The 17,671-nt window shown below is 40.8% G+C and overlaps 1 protein-coding gene across 4 annotated transcripts in view; it reads left to right on the top strand.

Annotated features, from left to right (window-relative positions):
* The first annotated feature begins 37 nt into the window (after positions 1-37).
* GNPAT (glyceronephosphate O-acyltransferase) overlaps positions 38-17,671 on the top strand; it is a 41,328-nt gene continuing 23,694 nt past the window's right edge. The window contains exons 1-9 of one of the 4 annotated variants that reach the window (XM_030556832.1): positions 38-117; positions 5,605-5,796; positions 8,318-8,374; positions 9,837-10,013; positions 11,547-11,676; positions 14,314-14,441; positions 14,728-14,803; positions 15,682-15,833; positions 15,927-16,057. In XM_030556832.1, coding sequence (XP_030412692.1) covers positions 73-117; positions 5,605-5,796; positions 8,318-8,374; positions 9,837-10,013; positions 11,547-11,676; positions 14,314-14,441; positions 14,728-14,803; positions 15,682-15,833; positions 15,927-16,057 — 1,088 coding nt within the window. In that variant the 5' untranslated portion in view covers positions 38-72. Of the gene's footprint in view, positions 118-5,604; positions 5,797-8,317; positions 8,375-8,885; positions 8,962-9,836; positions 10,014-11,546; positions 11,677-14,313; positions 14,442-14,727; positions 14,804-15,681; positions 15,834-15,926; positions 16,058-17,671 lie in introns of those variants that run through there. The other 3 variants (XM_030556833.1, XM_030556834.1, XM_030556835.1) reach the window with 3 other exon arrangements.

Below are 17,671 nucleotides of genomic sequence, written 5' to 3'. Positions count from 1 at the left end.
TATTTCGCGCTCCACGTGGAAGCGGAGGCCGATAAGGCGGGGCGGGCTCAGCCCGGCGGTAGCGCGAGTAGGATGGCGGCGGCGGGGAGCTCCCGGCTCGGGGCCCTCATGTACTCGGTAAGTGCCGGGGGCTCGACCCGGCTCCGGGGTGCCGCCGACAGCCGCGGGGGGGGCGGGTATCGGGTCTCCCCCCTGGGGAACGGAAGGAGGCGCTGCGGGGCGGGGCTGTGCTGTGCTAGCCTGGTCCGGTCTGCGGACTCCGGGGCGAGTTGAACTGCTCCGGAGACGAAGCGCGGAGCGCACGCGAGGGGGCTCTTTGCCGCCGTTCACTCTGAACCCTAACGATTCCAAGCCAAATGGCTGCGCTGCCGTTTGGTGGCTCAGCCGCAGGCGTTGCCACCTACAGCCGCGGTGCTGTGCCCGCGACCAGCCCGCAGGGCGCGGCCAGTTCCCCTTAGGCACAGGGTGGGCTACCCACTGTGATCATGTTTGCCAGCCCTCAGGTGCAGGGGAGTGGCGAGGTGGGGCCGCTCTCTGTCCTGGAGCAGGCAGGTTTTTGCTGTGTATTATAAACTCTTCATCTGGTCTTCCCAGTAGGAAAGATGGAGAGGGGTTTTTTTGAGGCAGGAAATTAGTCCTCCTCCTCCTACCTCTCCATGCTATGGCACCCACAGACACCTCAGTGGGGACCACTGGGCTAATCTGACCCCCCCCACACTAGTGGGAATTACTTAGTAATGGAAGAAAATAGGTCCAAACAAGAAAGAGATTTGCAAGTATGATTGCTGTTTAAATTGACAATAAATAGCACTAATTTACCATCATCTAAATGTTAATTAACATTCACTAAATTTGTGGCTCTGCTGTATGGGTTCTGTCCAGAAGCCATCGACTACATCTCTATGGGCTCCTAAATCTGAAAGTGGTTACTTATTTCAGTTCCTTATCCTTTACAAGAGACTTATTATCCATCAAAATTGGATTCTTTTCATTTATCTTCTGGTGTTGGAGCCTTTAGCATTGACATTTTCAAGGTCTTTCTCTGCCAACATTAGAGCTAGAAACTAATGTTTTAAAAAATGATAGCTGAGCTTCTGACATAATCACATGAATCAAGAAGCTGTGGCCTTGAGAAACACCGAATAGTGTGACTTGTTATAAACTCAGAAGAGTTACTAATACTGCAGTTTCCCCTACTTAATTGTGGCCTCCTCACTGCTCCTAATTTCCCCAAAAAACAAGGAATGTACACACACATATCATGCTTAACATGAAGTTGAGCTTGTAGGCGCTCAGCACTTGCCTTTTGTTCCTCGTGCCCTGACAGAGCGTAAGAGTTCCTCAAACTCAAACATAAGAAAACCAGGAAGTGCAGCATTAATGTGGCACTTCCTACACACCCCAACAGCACAACCCTAACTTGGCCCTTATGGGAACAGCAGTGGGAACTACGAATATAACAGTACCATAGCCCTCCATAAACAAACCTACCACTTACACTGTGCCCACCACAACTCCAAATCAGCAATCTTAGTCATACACTTCCATGGACTATCACCCTGCTGTGTGCGGACTATTGGTCAGGGATGTATTGCAGCTGGTTGGCAGATGCTGAGGGAGATAAGGTTCTGAGTTTGCCCTGATGAGCTCCTTAAGGAGGGGATCAAAGAAGTTAGAGCCAAGACTGGGTGGCTGTGTATAGGAGGAGCACAGGGCAGTACTAAAGGCCTAAGACATTAAATCCCTGTTAGTTAAGTTTTTTTGTGTGTGAATTACAGAAGTGTGTGTGGCCCTGAAACTCACAGCTGGTGAGGACTATGCTGTAGTGCTGTGAATGAGCATGGAGCACCATCTGGACTAAAACAAATGCTGTTGGGGAGGGGGGGAGAAGGGAAAGGAGAGAAAGTGAGCTCCTCACCGCTCCTAATCTTGAAGAAGAGTAAAGGGGAACCTCCCTAGCCTTCCATTGCTTCTCACTTGACTCCTACTGTAATCAGTCCTCTGCCATCTAGGCCTGTGGCAGGATTCAGAGAAGAACCTCCTGCTGATCCTCTGCACCTGCTTGGCTCCTACAGCTGCTTCTCACCTCGCAGGCTATTGGAAGGAGACCCTCACAGGCACTCAGCAGCTGCTCTCTGGCTTTATGGAAGAGATGGGAGTTTTCTCCTGGCCCCAAGGATGATTGCTGCGAGTGCAGATTTCTCTGTATCATCTGTGCCTAGGACTCCCTGGTACTATCAGAGTTTGGCGTGTGAAGCAAAGACTGCCCTTCCCCACTCCCACCACAAAAGTTCCCATGCAAGCATCCTGGGAATTGAAGATCGGCCCCTTCTTTCCCATCTCCTGCCCTTCTATAACAGCAAAAAAGCCCTTTGACTGCTCTTTGTGCTCATGGAGACTCCCTCTTCTGATATGCCCAGGCACCTGCTGTTGCTTCCTGGCTCTGAGTTCAAGAACAAGTGAAGATTGTCTCATCCCTGTACTTCCCCTCTTGGCCAGGGCCACTCCACTGCACTGGGGGGTTGCTGCCACACTTCACTTTAACTTATATTTATGTACCAATATATTTTGTTATTTTACATATATTTAATATATGAACTAGCACTTTTCTGTGCCCTATCCTCTCACCCCCTCACCCTCCTGCTGCTTATATTTTAGGTCTTGGAGCCCCTTTTATAGATTCTTCTTTCCTGCTTTATTTTTGACCAGGATGATTGATGCAGAGAGATCAGCGGCAACAGCTGACACGCTACACACACTAATACCAGTCATAGCACATATGTTCTTAGATTACTTAGGTTTTGTAGCACACTGATCAATTGGAGACTGGAAGGAGAAGATTGAAAGTTTTATAATCCTTTTAAATGTCACTGAAAAAAATCAAGTGTAAGGAACTTTAAATGGCCACATCTGTATTTAACAACTGGTAGAGATTCAGGCTATGTCTACACTGGCACTCTTGTTGTTAAAATTGTTTTCACTCAGGGGTATAAAAAAATACCCCCTGACTGGCAAAAGTTTTAACGACGAAAAGCACTGGTGTGGACAGAAATTCGTCAGCAGGACCTGTGCTCCTGGTAACGAAGCTACAGCCCCTCATTTGAGATGGTTTTCCTTTGTCGCTTGGAGAGCTCTCCCCCAGTGGGAAAGAGCAGCTACACAGTGCACCTTACAATGGTGCAGCTGCAATGGCACAGCTGTTCCATTGTGAGGCGCGCAGTAAAGACATAGCCTTAATCTATTGTTTACCCTTTCTTGTAAATTCTCACTTCTCAATTTCTTCTTTTCGTGTTCGGTCTTTACACAAATACAAGTTGTTTTGGATAGATTGCGTAAAATCTGTTGCTTTTAAAAAAAAATTAGATAAGCAGGTGAAAAAAATTATTTGTTTCATTTAAGTAAAAAAAAATCAAGCTCTTGTGTACAAGTAACTTGAATACCTGAACTTTAAAATCTCCCAGAACTTTACCTTTATGTGCAAGAGTTGTTTGGTAAGCATGATCAAATGGATTTCAAAATAACATAGTAGTAAACAACTGTAAATTTGCTTTCATTGTAAGCACAGTAAAACAATTTAATTAGGCTTTAGTTTAATAATTATCTGCAACAGTCTAATGTTGCACAGATCTGAGTTATGCAATAGCTGTATAATGCTGCTGCTGCAGATTTTTGTGTAACTATCATTTGGTGCAGTTTAAGACTTGTGGAGTTGTGCCAACACAGTTGTGCATCTCTATAGTGCCATGGCCTAAGGAACTTTGCTTTATTTCTCGTTTATGATAAAGAGAAAATGCAAAAAACTACAGTAGTGCTAAATTAGTTACATTTTCCTTATTTGCATTTAAAGTTGCAAGAGTAAAAGTTCTAATAGCAAGGTTAACTTTGCCACATCTCACACAGTATTTTTTTATTACTTTTTAAATAGTAGCTGCCAGCAATCTCAATATAGTTGGGACTTCTCTACGATTTGCACACTCCTGACACATGGTTTTAATTTTGAACAAAGTCCTGGGGACTATGCCACGTCCATGATCACTGAAGTCTTGGAAAGATTCTCATTGATTTCAGTGGACTTGAATCAAGTCCTATTTCAGTAGCAGCTGGGGGTTTTACTGCCCTACTGACATAGCTGTGAGTTTGTGATGCATGCAAGAGACTACTGTGCCCTTTGCTATCGCATATGCCCCGTGGTGTTGGTAGAAAATATCGCTCTCCCCCCCCCGAACAAAGAGTTGACAGTATACACACACCTGTCAGGTGAGTTTGACGTTCCCATATACCTGATACAGGCAGAAAAGTTGGATGCAGGCTATATGATAAGTTTTGTCGTATGAATAGATACACTATTTTAGTTCCTAAATGCAACATAGGAACATTTATATCTCTCTTCTTCAGACCACCACTGTGAGTTGGACCCGTTCCTTTCTAAGTCTGTGAGCTACCTTTGATTGTGTTGACCACAAGGTGTTGCTGTGGTCACTGGCAGGGATGAGTGACTTCTTTTCTGCCAAGAGAGCACAGAAGGTGGCGCCTGTCTCAAGGGTCCTCTTGTGTTGGTTGCTGCAGACTTCTATCTCATGAAGCATCTTGCTCAGCATATTTGTGAGGCCTCTGTGGGATACGCTGAAGCAACACGAAGTCTTATATCTCCAATGTGCGGATGACTGTCAGTTTTATGTTTCCATTTCATATGAGTCCAGCGGATGCAGTTAATTGATTTTCTTAGTGTTTTGCTGCTGCTGCTTGAGTTTGGATGAGTACAAGATGGCTCCATCTTGCACTCATCCAAACAGCCCCAGCAAGACTAAGGGGACTAGCCAGAGCGATTGGCATAGAAAATAGCCCTCTCAAATGGAACGCCTTTTGTCATTCAGGTTTTCTCCCTGAGGTCTTGTTGGATCCATCGCTGCTTCAGGATACTGAGTTAATATCAACAGCTGAAAAACCTATCTATTATTTGTGTTTGGCCAGAGGGAGGTCAGGTCCTTTTCTTTTATGTGTGGAGCTTACCATGGTGATCCATGCCTTTCTCACTGCCAGATGGATAAATGTACTATATACTGCATGAGTCTATGCTTTAAGCAACCCAGAAACTTTAACAAACTGGCCATCGCATTTTGCACCAGGTATAGGGTGTTTCCTTCAAGGACTCCTTTTACACCTATGTTTCCTGATTTGCATTGTCTTCCAGTTGGATTTGGGATATAATTTCAGATGTTAATTTTTATCCTTAGCCTTAAATGGGTTGCATCTTGGATATCCCAGAGATCACCTCATTCCTTGCATGTAATTGCAACAGTTGAAATCAGCAGTGCTTAAGTCACAACCTATTAGTTTAATTAAGAAGATGCTGGAGGCAAGGCACTTTTGCTGTGGTCCCTGTCAGCTTTCAAAGCCCATTTGTTCTGCCAAGCTGTTTTTGGTGTGGAAAGTTAAATCTATGTAATATTTGTATGTGCACTCAAAGCATGGGAATTTGTTAAAGAATTCAAATAAACATTGCAGAAGTATTATATGACAGCTGAATAAAGCTTAACTGATACATCTAAGAATACCGTTGGCTGGTTTAAGATATGGTCTCATTCTGTGTTTGCATATTCCTAGCAGAAAGAACTCATATCAAAGAAAAGGGATGAGTTTGAAGATATCTTGGAGGAGAGACGGCAGTCTAGTGACCTGCGATATGCAATGAAATGTTACAGTCCTGTCATTTACAAAGGACTTTCAGCTTGCAAGCCAAGTGCCATTAAATATAGTGTTCTGCAATCTGAGCAAGTTCAGTACGTTATCAAACAGGTGAGACCACACACGGAGTCTCTAATTCGTAGTAGGTGAAATCCAGATAGACATTGTGTGGGAGGAGGGGAGAATCCTTTTTCTAATCTCTGTCAGACAGGTTATTTGTTGTTGGAAAGATCAAGTTCTTGATTTACTGAACACTACACTTTGCTAGCAGGCAAAATAAATACACTGATTTACCCACAGGGGTATGGTAGATGATCTCCAAACAGAGTTTTGATTTTGTGGGCATGCTAGTATGTTGCACTGTTTATCCACTCTGCTTAACCTTTTTTATGGGTCTGGGTAGGGGGGAAACAACATTATGAAATGCGTAAGCATACATTTTATGTAATTTCCTAGCTTGCTTTAAAGGAGAATGGTAAAAACAAATTGGAAAAAAATTGTAAAAACAACTGTAACAACTCCTTCCCATCATGCATCATCATCATCAGGCTTTGAAGCCTGAACTTTCAGCATTTCAGCACAGCCTGCTACTGCTTGAGCTACAGGACTCACTGCATTAGCTGGCAGCAAGAGAAGGCAGTTATCCTAGACTGAGGTGGGCTGCTGGATCCAGGAGGCTGTCAGTGGAAACCTGGCTTGGCTGCCTCCCTCCCACCTCTCTTGAGAAGTTAAACGAATTCCTGCCCTGTCTGGTGCTCCTGGGTGGGGTAGAACACTTGGATCATGTATTAGGTCCATGGAGGGGATGGTGATAGGGACAAATGGCAACGTAGAGGAAATGGCAGTTTTTAACACTTTATAACTGCTAACCAAACAAAGGGTAGGAATAAATGGTCACTTTTCACAATGGAGAGATCTGTATTGGGATCTATGCTGTTTAACATCTTCCTAAAATAATACGTAAAAGGGAGTGAACAGTGAGATGGCAAAATTTGTAGATGATACAAAATTACACCAGGTAGATAAGTTCAAAGTTGATTGTGAAGAGTCATAAAGAGATCTCACTAAACTGGGCAAAAAAAATGGCAGATGAAATTCAATGCTGATAAGCGTGCAAAGTAGTATACATTGGAAAAATAATCCCAACTATACATACAAAATGATGGAGTCTAAATTAGCTGTTATCATGCAAAAAAGAGATTCTTGGAGTCATCTCGGCTAGTTCCCTGAAAACATCTGCTCAATGAGCAGCAGCAGTCAAAAAAGCTAATGGAATGTTAGGAACCATTAGTAAAGGGATAGGTAATAAAACAGGAAATTATCTAGTGCCGCTCTGTAAATACATGATATGCCCACACCTTGAATACTGCATGCAGTTCTGGTTACCTCATCTCTCTACTTTTTCCATGTCTAATGTATTATTTTCTGAGAAGGGGAACAAAAATGGTTAGAGCTATATGGAATAGCTTCCATATGAAGAAAGGTTTAAAGGACTGGGATTGATCAGCTTAAAGAGATGATTAAAGTAGGTTATGAAACAGGTCTATAAAATCATGAATGACATGAAGAAAGTTAATAGGGTAGTGTTTACCCTTTAATGTAACACAAGAACTAGTGGTCACCTGATGAAATTAATAGGCAGCAGGTTTAAAACAAAAAAGTACTACTTCACACAACTTGTGGAACTTTTGGCCTTCACAACATCTCCTGGCACAAGTATAACTGGGCTCAAAAGAGAATTAGATAAATTCATGAAGGATAGGTTCATCAATGGCTATTAGCCAAGACGGTCAGTGACACCATCTCATGCTCCACATGTCCGTAAACCTCCAACTGCCAGAAGCTGGGATTGGATGACGGGAGGGATCACTCAAAATTGCCCTATTTGGTTCATTCACTTTGAAGCATCTGGCACTGACTACTCTTAGAGACAGAATACTGACTTAGCTGAACCATTGATCTGGCCCCAGTATGGCCATTCTTATATTCTTATATTAACCCTGAATGGAATTTCATGAGACAAAGAAAATAACCTTCTCTAGCTGTATTTTAAAGGCCTGCTGCAAGCCATGGAGCTGTTAGTTTCTTTTTAAAAGATTCTTGTGACTGTATTTTTATAGTGGAAAGTGTTTAGCAGCTGAAACGTAAGAGTTACTTACCAGCTCCTCCTCTAATTTCAATACCATCCCTTCAGGGGGGCAAGCGGCCAGCAATGCTGAAACAAGTGGTGGCGAAATCCTTGCTCAGAAACACCCCCCCCCCGCCGCCACCCTCCCCAAGCACTTGGTATGTCTCCACTGCAACTGAGAGCAATCCTCCTAGCCCAGGGAGACAGACTCTCACTAGTTCTGCTTGAATTAGTGAACGAAAAATGGCAATATGGATGTGATGGCCTGGGCTAGCCACTCAACCTCAGACCCAGGGATCGGTGGGCTTGGACTTGGACAGCTACCCCAAGCTGCTACCCCTGCTGCAACGTCCAGGTTGCTACTTTAGCATGCTAGCTTGAGCAGAGCTAGCATGAGTCTGTTTGCCTGGGCTAGGAGGCATACTCCCAGCTGCAGTGTAGACTTATCCTTGGAAGTTAATGATCTTGCCAGTTACAGTCCAGTCTCAAACATTTCTTCTTCAGACTATTGCAAGATGCTCTACTTGGGGCTGTCTTGGAAATCTACACCAGCTGCAGCTGGTAGGTATAACACAACAGCCTCCTGTTTGAGTGGGGAAAATGTACTCACTGGAATTAACCGTCCCACATCTTTGGAATTTTCTCACCTGGCAAGTTGCTGGAGCTAGTCTAGCAAGTTTCAGGGTATAAGCTGAGTTGCATTTGTTTGATTTAGTTTTTGTATGATTTTTTGTGGTTTATATGGGTTTCTTGTTTCCTAATTTTATGGAATAAGTAACTAGCTGCTGTAGGAGATATGCACTCTATACATTAATAATTATTTATTCATGAAGGATAAGAAGTGTGCTGGTAAGCATTTTACGAATGAATGAGAGGAAAGTGCCTGCCCTGAATAAATAATAAAAATATACTTCCTGTTAAATATTGATTTTTGTTTGGTAGGGTTAGAGAGGGCAGTCACTGGTTTCTTCTGTGTTGCTAAAATAGGCTTTGCTAGACTTGAAACTATTCAGGATGAAGTAAATCATGTAGAGAAGGAAGTTTGAATGCATCAATTTGACAGTGAACTGGCCACTTGATTGGGATGGAGAAGGGTGGGAGAAGAGAAATTTCTTGACTGTTATAGAAGTGAAAACATAACTAATAAGGTAAATAGTGTACATCTCTGTAAGCTGAGACATGGTTTATTCACTGATGATCACTACATCCTCCATGCTTTTACAACATGCATGTTCCTTATTTAGTTGTTGTTTAATCATAAAGAGTATCTTTTAGATTAAATTGTTTTTTGAGTTAATATATTGAATAAGGAGATTCCCACTCTCTAATTCCTTAGTAACAATCTCTCAAATGAAAGATTTGCATCAATTAAAACTGAATATCAATATGCAGCGTTTGTAGTGATAGTACTTTGTATGCATTTCAGCCACCCATTGCCAAAAGGATACATTACAAAGAGGTCTATGAGTAAGGGAGTTGATATACCTCGGGTAACTCTAAAAACTTACTCCAAAAGCATTTTAAAATTTTTCTACGAATGTGTCTAATAAGAATACTGGCTTTTTAAAATTAACTTTATTAATCAGTGAAAGAAGACCAAAGCATGCATTTGTCAGAAAGGCAATTTAATAAATCCTCTTCTAAAATGTAAGCTTCCTAAAAAAGATACAAATCTAATACAACATATATATGCCAGTGGCTCTTAATGGCTTATTATAAATATAAATACAGCCTTTGTATGAAAGTTATGTTTCAGAAGATGCTCATTTAAATTATTGTGTTTCAGAGAAGTTAATGCTTTACTTTTTTTTGTTTTTGAAATAAAACAGAACCAGTAACATTAGGTTTATGTCTGTCAAATAAAGCAGAACCCATATTTCCCTAAAATAATTTTTGAAACATTATAGAATGTATTGCATTGCATTTACTTTAATACCTTCCTCTTAGTTATAGTTTGTGGAACAATTTTTTTTTTTTAATTTATGGGAAATGACTTTTGATCTTATTGTTGCTTTTTATTTAGCTATCAAAAGAGATGGGTGAGTCCACTGATATTATACAAGAAGAAGCCATTGAAATCCTGGATGAGATGGGTCACAATTTACACATAGGAGCTATTCGATTTTTTGCTTTTAGTTTGAGCAAAATATTTAAACGCCTTTTCCAGAGGGTTTGTGTGAATGAAGAAGGAATTCAGAAAGTAAGTATTGGTATAAAGGTTGACATAACTGGTGGTTATACTACTCACTCAGGCATAGACTCTCAATCTGCACCCAAATTTAAGGTTCCAAAAGATGTAAAACATAAAAGTAGCAAGGCCTAGGATTATCCTTTTCAACAGTTAAAAAGGGAGAAACCTAGATCTGAATAAAGAATTCAGAGGAGACTCTCTAAACTAGTAATTTCAGTACACAAGTATCACAGATTTAAATAATGCATTTTATCCCATTGTGCAGAGCTGTTAGATAGGCTTGTGACTCGGATAAATTTTGAAACGGAGAAAACAACAACTCCTAAAGATGGCCTACAAAGAATTTTTTTTAATTGTGCTTGTACCCTTGATGGTGGCCTAACTGGGTTTTTTCTTGTTGTTTCCCTGGGAAATATCAAGAATTTTAAGTTTGATTTTTCTTTACCTTCTCTCATGCCCCCCACCAAGGACTTGTTGGCAGGCTCAGAAGCTGTGTGTGAGCTTTTGCATGCATTTATTGAAATGGTGGGAGGAATCTTTATTGAAGATTTTCTTTCTCCAGAATATTAATTAGTCTTTGAGGTTAAATAGTTAACAAAACAAAGACACCATCTGTCTAAATATTTTCCTCCTCTCAGTTGTTCAGTTTTCACTCTCTTGTGATGATACCATTTTATTAGTTATCTGGTCAGTATAGAGTCTTACTGAACAGGGCTTGAATTCCTATTTAAATTAAAATAAAATAGCATAAGAGTAACTTCTCTAGGGTGTTTGGGGGATGGGGAAACTTTATGAAAGAAGTTTTGTTTCTAAAAGGCATACGCCCATTTTTTGTTTAATTTACTTTTAGTAGGAGGCACTAATAAAGAAAGGTTCTGGAAGTAAAGTTTGGACCCATGATGAAGTGGGATATGGTCATAAGCACGAAGAATGGGATTTGTGAATAATAGAAACATGGGAGCCTGGTTGGAGTTACACCATGGTAATAGGTATATGGTATGCCTGAGAGAATAAGAAGCTAGCTCATCAGTATATGTTTCAAAGAATTTCACTATAATCTATATCAATTGTATCTGAGTAAATATCTAAAATATATTAAAGCACTTCAGAGAGGTGTTGGAAGGAATAGAAAGTAAAGGTCATGTTTCTCCATATGTTGTAAGAATGCCCCAAAAATAAAATACTGAAATGTAGTGACTCATTAAGGCAATCAGAATGCATGTGAACTGTCAGCAGTCCTCCATGGCTCATCTCCCACTGTCCAAGGGTCCTGCTAGATTTATGATTAAAGGGGAGTTCTCCTTTGAGAAACTCTACATTGATATGGGGTCCAGTGCTAGTGTTACTGTAGCTCCAAGTTGTCTGTCAGCAAAAACTGAAAGAATAACAGACTACTGATAAACACCAGGGTCACCCTCAATGAAATTCACTATAATGTAAACTTAAAAACAAAAACCATTCTAGTCTGAGATCTTGTTGGAATTTGCCGTGATGGCTTCCATGAAAGAGATTTCCATAAATATTGTTTGTGTTTGTTCTTAGTTACAACAGGCCATTCAGGAGCATCCAGTTGTCCTGCTGCCCAGTCACCGAAGCTATATAGATTTTCTGATGCTATCTTATTTGTTATACACATATGACTTGGCTCTGCCTGTCATTGCTGCAGGAATTGGCAAGTATTTCTTTTAACAATCCATTTTCAAGATGCAGAGATATTATTATAGCAGGTACCTGGTACTAGCTGCCACCATTAAAGCTGAAATAGTTTCTGTAATAATGCCCCATTTTCATATGGTTAAAACATTCTGAAAAGCATCATTTGGGCAGACATATCTGCCCAAATGGTGACTTTTATTTTTTTATAGCACATTTGAACAAAACCCCACTAACTGTGCTTCTCTGTAATGGTGGGGGAAAATATTTGTCACTTTAAAAAGTTGCCATGTTTTTTCCCATAAATGCAGATAATTGAAATGGCTGGATTTTGAAACTTGGTATGTGAATATTACTTACTGAAGAGTACCTACTTGACCAAGTTGGGCGGAAAATTGGTTTGGAGGAGGAGGATTAGATATGATTGAATACTGGCAGCTGCATATGTGCAGTAGAACATTTTCATATATCGATTTGCTGTGTGTGGCTTTTTTAAAGTGCCCCTATAAGCATCTGATCTTGTGAAGTACCTTGTACCTTGTGCAAGGTGCAGACTGCTCCTGAGAAAAATTAGATTTTAGAAAAAAAATTAATCTCTAATTGTGATGAAAATCCAAAATCTTAACAATTTTTGTATAAATGAAATGCCAAGCTGCCTGGGAGCCCTGGCTCCACAGCAGCCCGCCATGCAAACTGCAGAGGAGCCAGGGAGCTTAGGCCATGAGATGCCCAAGTAATTGCTGGGAGTCTGGAAAGCCCTGAGAAGCAGGCAAGCTGGGGAGGAGGAGGCAGGAGCGTGGAAGCCATGGCTCTGCAACAAGCAAATTGTGGAGAACTGGGAGCTTGGGCTCCCTGGTAGCCCACCAGGCAGGCTGCTTGGGAGTTGAGGGGGCGGTGGGGGACGGACAGGTAAGCTGGCAGGGAACCACGTAAGATTTAATTGGAAACCTGTTCTGATTTCTGTTAAGACTTGTGAGAATGTGCTGATTTTGACAAGTCTTAACAGAAATCAGAACATTTTTGCTTTTGACAAATTAGCATTTTCGAGCAGAAAAAAATATTCTATGAGAGAACTTTCAACAAGCTTTAGCTGAGACCTTATTATGCACTTTTCAGTATGTCAGTAGGTACCAGTCAGTCTTTAGGAACTTAACTTTGTGCTCTTCACATGCAAGGTGCTGTAGATGTGGCAATTACTTTATATATTAGGTATACATCTATCATTGTATGATAGTAGTGGTACTATCTTAAAGTTATCAAAAGTACTCTGTATTAGCTTAACCTTCCTCCTATTGAAGTTAATGGAAGCAGAGTTAGACCAACATGAATTCACCCTAAATCACTTATGGCACCGCAATATACACTAGATCCTCAGCTATTTTAAGAACTTACTGTGCCTTACAACACTCTAAAGTTTTAAGGTGTGGTAAGCACTAATAGTGATTACAGATTTTGTTCTTTATTAAACCTAAGACATTAAATCCCAAATGTATTTTTAATGTTACGATTAATCACCAGATATTACGGTTGAAACATTGAGCTGACTGTATTGCATGTGTATATGTTCTATTCCTCTCTTTCTAGTGGGATGTGTAGCTTAATATGTGTTTTATCATAGTTTACTCTGTACTGTACTATAAAGTTATACAAGATATTCACAGCAACCAAGTTCATGTTGCTGTTAGAACTGTAACTTTTGTATTTACTGACTCTAATATTCACTGTGCAACCTTAAAAGATTCCCACATGTAGTGTCAGAGGAAGATCCAAGAATCTAACAGATCAAACTTTTTTTCAAACTCTCCTGCATTATGTGGCTCCCCAAACAATTCATTGTTATAATGCAAATGTTGTAAATAACTTGCCAAAACTCAGAAAGGGGTAATTCTGATTCCTCAAGACTAGGAAACACATAACAGCTGTACTTTCCAGTTCCTATTTTCCCTTCCTCATAGAGTTGATGAGCCAGATATCAACTATTGTAAATGGGCCTGGTTTCATTGACTTGAATAGGGCTAGGCCAACTTACATCAGCTGTGGATCTATTAGAATATATTTAAATGGACGTGTTGCTCCCTCTCAGGATTATTGAGGGCTTGTCTACATTTACAGCACTGCAGTGCTTAATGAAGACACTATCTAAACCGAAGGGAGAAGCTCTTCCTATTGGCATAAGTACGCCACCTCCCCAAAGGCGGTAGCTATGTCAACAGGAGGAGCCTTCCTGTCAACATAGTGCTGTGTGGGAGTTCAGTCAGTATAACTGTGTTGCTCAGGAGTGTGGAAAATCCACACCTCTGAGCGATGTTGTTATACGGAGATAAGTTGGTAGCATAGACCAAGCCTGAAACTACTATGGACTTTGAGTCAGTATAACAATGACCAGATTTTCAAGTCTGATCATCTAAATGTCAGAAGAGATCATTGACGGTAAGTGCCTTTTGCACATACAAATGCAGAATTCATAAACTTGACCCACCATTTGTAGATTTGTGTGTGTACGGTGCTTGAAAGCTAATAGAAGATATTTACAATGAATCCCCAAAGGATTAGTTGTTTATGGCAATATCTGAGGTCAGAGCTTTAGGGAAACTGATTAATATTAGGTGGCACAGTCAATCAATGAGGTTTGTTTGTTTGTTTGTTTTCCCCCCAGATTTCCTTGGAATGAAAATAGTTGGTGAGCTGCTACGAAGGTCAGGTGCCTTTTTTATGCGACGTACGTTCAGTGGGAACAGACTCTATTGGGCAGTTTTTGCTGAATATGTAAAAACAATGTTAAGGGTAAATAAATTACTGAACAATTTTTTTAAAAGTGTTTTAAAGCATTAGTTGATCTTACTGGCACATGCGTTCTATGAAAGATACATTAATGTGAAAAACTTTATTTGGTTAATTTAACTATATGCTGTATTGGAGGTGATGGATGAATGTAGATTTAGTGATGCCTGATGTTAGACTTGCGTGGCTTCCAGCTTAAAATAAGCCTTTTTACTTTGTGGAGAGAGAAGATGAAACATTATCATATTGATTTTTTTTCCCTCAATCAACTTATTTTTTTGTTTTGAAGAATGGCTATGCCCCAATTGAATTTTTTCTCGAGGGGACCAGAAGCCGCACCGCGAAGACTTTGACTCCAAAGTTTGGTACGTTGGTTGAAAAAGTTAAAATCTTTATTGAATTTGGGGATTTTCACCAGAGTACCTTATTGTGTTGCTGTGGGGGGAGGGGAGAAACAAAACAATAGAACGTGGGAGAGGAGCAAGGTGGTCCAACATCTTCAGTGACCATGTGTAGTTGTGCAGCACCTCTGCAGGCCACATGCAGAAGCAATAGGGTGTTCTTCAAACAGCATAACATCGCACATAAGGTGTATGTGAGGTCACACTGCACAGAGGACACCATTTTGTAGAGCAGGTCTGTTGTGGGGTGGACAAATTCATGAGCTGTATGGAATCATCTTATAGGCCTCCAGACCAGCCTACTCTACTGGTTAATGTTGTGTTGTATACATCCTGGCACAAGGCGTTCCTGGTCCGTGACTGGGGCTGTTAAATGGTACCGCAATACAAATACTAGAAATGAACAAGATTCCTGGCGCTCTCATTGCCTCCCTGTGTGGCCTGAGGGAAATCACTTAACCTCTCCCTGCGTCCCATCTGCAGTAGATGTAACAACAGTTATTTATCATCACAGAGGTCTTGTGAAATTTAACTTAGGTTTGTAGAAGTGCTGAGAGATCGCTGGGTGGAATATGCTATGTGAATGCAAAGCAGTAGTATGTTGTGTAAATACAGCACAGGTATTTGATCAAATGTAACTTTTCATTTTGCATTGTTTTAAAGCACAGACAGCAACTTTGGCTTATACTTGCGTCTGCATAGTGTGAGCACAATGTGTATCTTATAACATAGTTTTTATCCATTGGTACACAACCAGATGCCTCCTTTCAATTGCAATTCAGCTTAATTTCCTTTCCAGAAGACTCAGAATTTTTTTTTTCCTCTCACCCACCTATTTACAGGTCTTCTCAGTATTGTGATGGAGCCATTTTTTAAACGAGAGGTTTTTGACACCTACCTTGTTCCAATCAGCATCAGCTATGAGAGAATATTAGAAGAATCCCTCTATGCATATGAACTTTTAGGAGTCCCTAAACCAAAAGAGTCTACATCTGTATGTAAATATATTCAATAATAATATAGTGTATTTGCCTGTCTGTGTACCCCTGTAATATCAACTCACATTTTTCCCCTCTCCCCACTTCAGGGGTTGTTGAAAGCCAGAAAAATCCTCAGCGACAATTTTGGAAGCATACATGTGTATTTTGGGCAGCCTGTGTCACTCAGAACATTGGCCTCTGGGAGAATTGATCGGTGTCCTTATCGCTTGGTCCCAAGGTACCAGAACATCTGATCTCCCAATAGTTTGTGAGCGAATCTATCGTTTGTTTTTTGACTCATGTAAAATAGCAAAGGCTGGAGAGTAGCATTTTGCTTTTTTCTTTTCCATGCTGAGAGTCAGGTTCTTTCTTTCTCCTCCCCTCTATTTGATCTGATCATTCTGACAGCTCAGCCACGTTTCTGTAAAAGTCAGGGGGTCGTGTGACTCAAGTGGGGGAGGGATAGCTCAGTGGTTTGAGCATTGGCCTGCAAAACCCAGGGTTGTGAGCTCAATCCTTGAGGGGGCCACTTGGTCCTGCTAGTGAAGGCAGGGGGCTGGACTCAATGACTTTTCAAGGTCCCTTCCAGTTCTAGGAGATAGGTATATCTCCAATTATTATTATTCTTAAGTGATCAGGTATTTCTGAAGAAGCTCATTATTTGTTGCTTGTTTTGTGAATGTTGTTGAGTATCCTATTCAAGGTTGTGGTGACGTATGTGCCATGCTGGGCTCTACCATTGAGAACTGTCATTAGTTGAAGTATCTCAGTTGTTTCACCATTTCAAATCTTCCCCTTCCCCCCACCTCCCCCATTGCCTTCTTCATCACTGCAGACAGTTTGTGTCCTTGTGTCAAGAAGTGGTAATTTTCTGACAAGATGAATGGTTTCCCAATTTGATATCTGGAATTTAAGATTTTTCATGGCTTTTGTTTAAGGATAGCAGATGTTATAGCCCCAAGCAGTTAGTGTCTTTATGAAGCTATTGTTTTAATGGCATTAAGATTTAACAAAATATTCTTAATTGTGTTTTTATGAATGTTGCGCACACTGCACTAATATAACAAATGGAATATTTGATATAGTGTTGTGCTTTCCTACTTCATTTGTATATGATTTAGAAAATGTTTGTGTATAGTATTTTGATCCTCAACATGTGACAAAAATCAAATTGCTAACCTTACAATCATGCTCATTAGATAAAATCCTGGAAGATGGTAATTCTTTTTCAAGTATCAGAGGCGTAGCTATGTTAGTCTGGACCTGTAAAAAGCGACAGAGTCCTGTGGCACCTTATAGACCAGGGGTAGGCAACCTGTGGCACGTGTGCCAAAGGCAGCATGCGAGGTGATTTTCAGTGGCACTCACACTGCCCGGGTCCTGGCCACTGGTCCGGGGGCAGGGGATCTGCATTTTAATTTAATTTTAAATGAAGCTTCTTAAACATTTTAAAAATCTTATTTACTTTACATACAGCAATAGTTTAGTTATATATTATAGACTTATAGAAAGAGACTTAAAAATGTTAAAATGTATTTCTGGAACACGAAACCTTAAATTAGAGTGAATAAATGGAGACTTGCCACACCACTTCTGAAAGGTTGCCGACCCTTGTTATAGACTAAGATGTATTGGAGCATAAGCTTTCGTGGGTGAATATGGCATGCATCTGATGAAGTGGGTATTCACCTACGAAAGCTTATGCTCCAATACGTCTGTTAGTCTCTAAGGTGCCACAGGACTCTTTGTCGCTTCTTCAACTAGCATCCCTCAGAGTGCCTCACATCAGGATATGTTCACGCCCATGCACTTGGATTGGAGACTTTTGTCAGCAGTGTCCATGGATCTACAC

This window comes from Gopherus evgoodei, chromosome 3 (genome assembly GCF_007399415.2).
Source record: "Gopherus evgoodei ecotype Sinaloan lineage chromosome 3, rGopEvg1_v1.p, whole genome shotgun sequence".
Lineage (NCBI taxonomy): Eukaryota > Metazoa > Chordata > Testudines > Testudinidae > Gopherus > Gopherus evgoodei.
Note: the sequence above shows the minus strand (reverse complement) of the source record. Positions and strands in the feature narration are given on the sequence as shown.